Source organism: Corylus avellana, chromosome ca6 (assembly GCF_901000735.1).
Source record: "Corylus avellana chromosome ca6, CavTom2PMs-1.0".
NCBI classification, from domain to species: Eukaryota; Viridiplantae; Streptophyta; class Magnoliopsida; order Fagales; family Betulaceae; genus Corylus; species Corylus avellana.
Window position 1 is genome coordinate 15904715 of NC_081546.1, and position 4666 is coordinate 15909380.

General features: G+C 40.7%; 1 protein-coding gene across 1 annotated transcript; it reads right to left on the reverse strand.

Annotated features, from left to right (window-relative positions):
- Positions 1-900: 900 nt before the first annotated feature.
- Positions 901-2677, reverse strand: LOC132185664 (uncharacterized). Its single transcript, XM_059599429.1, is given in 2 exon segments — positions 901-2055; positions 2058-2677. Coding segments are annotated over 2 exon segments (1464 nt in total). The 5' UTR covers positions 2583-2677; the 3' UTR covers positions 901-1116.
- Positions 2678-4666: the final 1989 nt, after the last annotated feature.

The window sequence follows — 4666 nt, forward strand, 5'->3', positions numbered from 1 at the left end:
CTTGCTCGGCCATGTGTCTTTGATCATAGATAGAGTAGGCCATATACATTAATCCAAAACATCTTTTTTGTGCAACCAAAATTAAAATTGTCCATCTCATACGTAACATAGCAGAATTAGACTAGGTAAGGTTTGGTGATAATTGCAATGCTTCATAAAACGATATGATTATCCATAACATTTTAATAATGTACACCACTTACTTATCAGAGAAAGTTACATACTCATATGTCTGGCTATCACTGCAACAATAACAGCATTTCACAACAGAGACTACACATTCTATAATTATTATTATCTTATACAAATCTAACATCTGTTTGTTTCAAAATAGAATGATCTCCAGAGGATATTTCCATATTTCCTGCGTTTTGTGCAACTGAAAATTGTTACTCAGAAACATACACACAGCACTCTCCTACACCACCTCCCTCCTCACTTCATCCGTGCCTCTCCATCAGCAAGCACCTTCTCCCTCATGCCACTACCATCACATCCTAGGAAAGTGTTAAGTAATTGGTCCCGAGGAGAGCGGAAGGGGAGATTCAAAGTAGTGAAACAAACAGGATCCTAATGTATTCCGATGACACCTGCCCATACACCAGACAAAGAGGCTTCCAACCCCTATATTTCATTCAAAACTAATAACCAGACCTAAATTAAAATGAGATATACAATGAAGAATAAGTCCTCGGAACAGCTGAATTTCAAAGTACAAGCAATATACATCAACACACTTAAGATTCTCTTGGTCACAAACATATAGTTACATCGCCCAAAATCCAAACTATTCCTAATTTTCCACCAACTTAAACCAAATGCAGGATACAAATTTAAGCTAATAAGAATATTCTACACGTACTAAATTGGCCTCAGTTTCCAAGCACAAGGACAACCAAATGCATAACTTATTGAAATTGATTAATACGAACAACCCAAAAAAGTACAAACCAGTAACAAACATTCTTATACTCTCATCAAAACACAAAAAATAATCAAGAATCGCATTATCCTCACAAAGAGAAATGGACTCTTTCCATAACAATATCTACATTTTTAACAACCTAATGCTCAATGAAAAAGATTTTCAAAATCAAATTCGACAACAAGTTACCATCATGCGCTGCGGCTAGCCCTTTGTTCCCTTTTATGCTCATAATCAGCATCGTCCGTTGGCAATTCATACCGACAAACAGGGCATGTATTCCTAATCCCCAACCACGGTACAATGCAGTCACGGTGGTATCGATGAGCACAGGGTAACAGCTTACCTTGTTCCCCTACATTCATGTCATCCTTACAAACTGTACAAAGCGCATTGTTATTGTCCACATCCTCCTGAGTCATAACCACCCAGGGCAAATTCTGAACCACAGATTTGGAAGCCGGAGGCCTACCCATTATATCATAATCAGCAAATTGCCCAAACAACATCTCATACTCCGCATCGGCGTTATGAATATAATCCTCATGATCACCAAAATAAGGTTCACCATCATCATCCAGTCCCGGGTTCATCTCCAAATTTGTAGCATTCAGCAAAACTTCCCAGCCCAGATTCTCCAGCCCTCCGACTCTCACTATACTCCCTTCCTCTTCGGGACCAATTACTGGTGAAACCGAGACCAAAACTGGTGGTCTCTCATCCTCAGCATCGAGGAACATGCTAAGAAACTCTCTCTCATCGACGCGACCGTCCACTTCCTCCCACTCGAAGTCTTCATTGGCCTCCCTGTGATCCTCCAATTGAAAAGAATCCCAACAGAGAGGAACGTTGACGCTTGTATCATCGTCATTAGCACCCTCAAGTACACGATCCAACTCACCATAATAATCATCGTTCTCCGATTGCAAATCAATTCCCAAAACGAGGTCGTTCTCATCCTCGTCTGAATCATCGGATCCGAACCCAGAAAGCCAAACGCGTTCCCCCGCGCTAACCGTGGACCGTGGCTGGACCGATTCGGACCTCGAAACCCTCTGCCCCACAAAAAAACCATCATCATCATCATCATCATCATCATCATGGTCATCATAAGCAGTGGAAGCGCACCACCCCCACCAGCACAGTTTTCAACCATAAAACCACAATTATCGCTCTCGTCCCCATCGAAACAATGTCTATCCACCCGAAACCCTAAGTCTAGCCCTAGCCCTAAATCGAGGTCCAACCCATCATCAATACCCACATCGAGGTTGCCCTCAATAACCCCAAAAAGTGAATCGTTAAGGGCTTCGCAGACCAAATGGGCGTCACCCATTACCTGGGACTGGTCGACACGTTGGTGGAACAGATCCATGACAAAATTAACCTGGTTATCGCGGGCGTACAGGTCAGCAGCGTTGGCAATAGAATCAATATCGGAAACGTCTTCGTCCTCTGGAAGGGATCGAATGAGAAGGGTTGATCTGCGGGGTGAATAGAGATCGTTTAGAGGGAATTGGGGGTCAGAGAGGTTAGACCAGTAGGAGAGGGAGTCTAGGGTTAGGATTAGGGTTTGAGTTTGAGGAGCGACGTCGTTGGGTTCTGGGTCGAGGAGGTTAAGGTAGGAGGGGGAGGAGGAGGAGGAGACCTCTGCCATAATAATAATAATAATATTATTATTTTTGTTTTCTCAGGAGGTGGTCATGGCACCACCCCTGCATTTGCTGTGCTGTGGCTGTGGCCTGTGGGGTTGTTCAGGGGCTGTTTCGAGATTACACCTCGAGATTGGGTAATTGTGTTCCGTAATCGGACGGAAAAGTCTCCACCACGGATCATGCCGTAGGTTATCAACGGCCTAAAACTTGCCACGTTTAAAACGTTACTCAACTTCAAAATTCATTAATCTCTCTCCTCCTTTTTAAGAAAATTGACTTCCTTGTGTAATTTCTCTTTAGATTTAGATCATCACTCAAATCTATTTTTATTTTATATATATATATATATATATATATATATTCAAAGTTTCGGGTATGGTGTACAGTGCTTTCTTCAAGGCTGCTTGATCTTCTTTCTTTGTCTTTACGCTCCAAAATTCCTACAAAACAGTAGATAGTTAAGAGAACTTGCCGAGGATGCTCGTTTCGGGTATGGTGTACAGTGCTTTCTTCAAGGCTGTTTGATCTTCTTTCTTTGTCTTCACGCTCCAAAATTCCTACAAAACAGTAGATAGTTAAGAGAACTCGCTGAGGGTGCTCCAGCGGATCCTCCTCTAATGCCTAAGTTAGTTTCTTTAAAAAAAAGTATGTCTAATGCACAGTAATTGAGTCTAGGCTTTGTACTTGGTGTAAGAACTTATTTATAGGCTAAGTTGTTAAGTTATACTTGGTATCTTCGGCCGAGAATCAAAGATTTGATTTGATATGGAGAGTGATCTTCACGTGGTAAAGTCTTTAATAGGTCTTGTTGGGAAATTAAGCACCCAGTTAACCCTAGTTAACCATGGGCCCATGAAATAGGGATAAAGTAGTGGGCTAGTGTAGTGACTCAAATAATCAATTAGGCTTAACACAACTTGATTAGAGGGTTAATTGCACTTTGGGTCATTACGGATACCTGGAGGGGCATTTTAAAATTTTTTGGATTTTAGAGCTACAGTAGACGAACGCTCGCGTGGGGGACCACCCGAGCGCTAGCCTGACAACAGTAGACGAGCACTCGTGGACTAGGCCAAGCACTCGTTGACTTTTTGTTGACAGCTGGATTTTGCCCGTGCGTGCCACCTGTAACTCAAAAACCCTGGATAAACAGTACACGAACGCTCGCACCTTTTCAAGAGTTTTTTCCAACACTCTCAGCTTTTTCCTTGTATTTCAACCCACCCCCTATGCCTTTAAACCCTCATTTTAGCCTATGAAACCTTGAAGAAACTCTGTTGCTTTGATTTTTGAGTGTACGTGAGGTTGTAAGTGTTGTTGGAAAAGAAGGAAGTGTTTTTGGAGAGTTTGCTTGTTGAGGTAACCATTGCACTCCCTCTTTGTGTTTTGTTAGGTTGTTATGTTAGCTTATTATTATATTATAGCTTAATTATTAATATCTAGGGGTTTAAAGCTTTAATCTCGTTTTAAGTTTTTCCTTTCTGTTTAGGCTGAATCTTGTTATTTGGAGAAGTGTTGATACGAACCTCAATCGACGCGCTTTGAGACCCAACAACAAGATTGGATTATGGACCCAAGAAAGCTAAAATTCAAATATTTTTTTTGGATAGAAAACCTTGACCCAACGTTTATAAGTGAAACGCGAATCAAAGGTATAAAGTAACAACTCTCGACCCAATGATTATAATGGAATCACGAACCGAAGGTATAAAGTTTGAACACTACAAGGAAGAATCCTTGATAAGTTCAAAAGTTCTTTGAAGAACCAATAGAGGAAGCAAACCTCACTTTTTATAATTTTCATTCATGATGTCCATTACAATGAGTGCATGCTATTTATATAGCATGGCTAAAAATATGACTACTTGCTTGCTATGGAAATGAAATTAAATTGGTTCCAACATTGGAAAGTGAATAAAGTAAAAAAAAGAACTAACTAATAAAAGCCTAAAATTAAGGTTGATTTGGTTTGAAATTAGCAGCTCCTCTATGCCAAAAATAGACTGAAATTGGCAATTAAATCACGCCTAAAGAAGGTCTTGAAATAGGTAAGTCAATCAACCGATTAATTAGCATGTAATTTGGC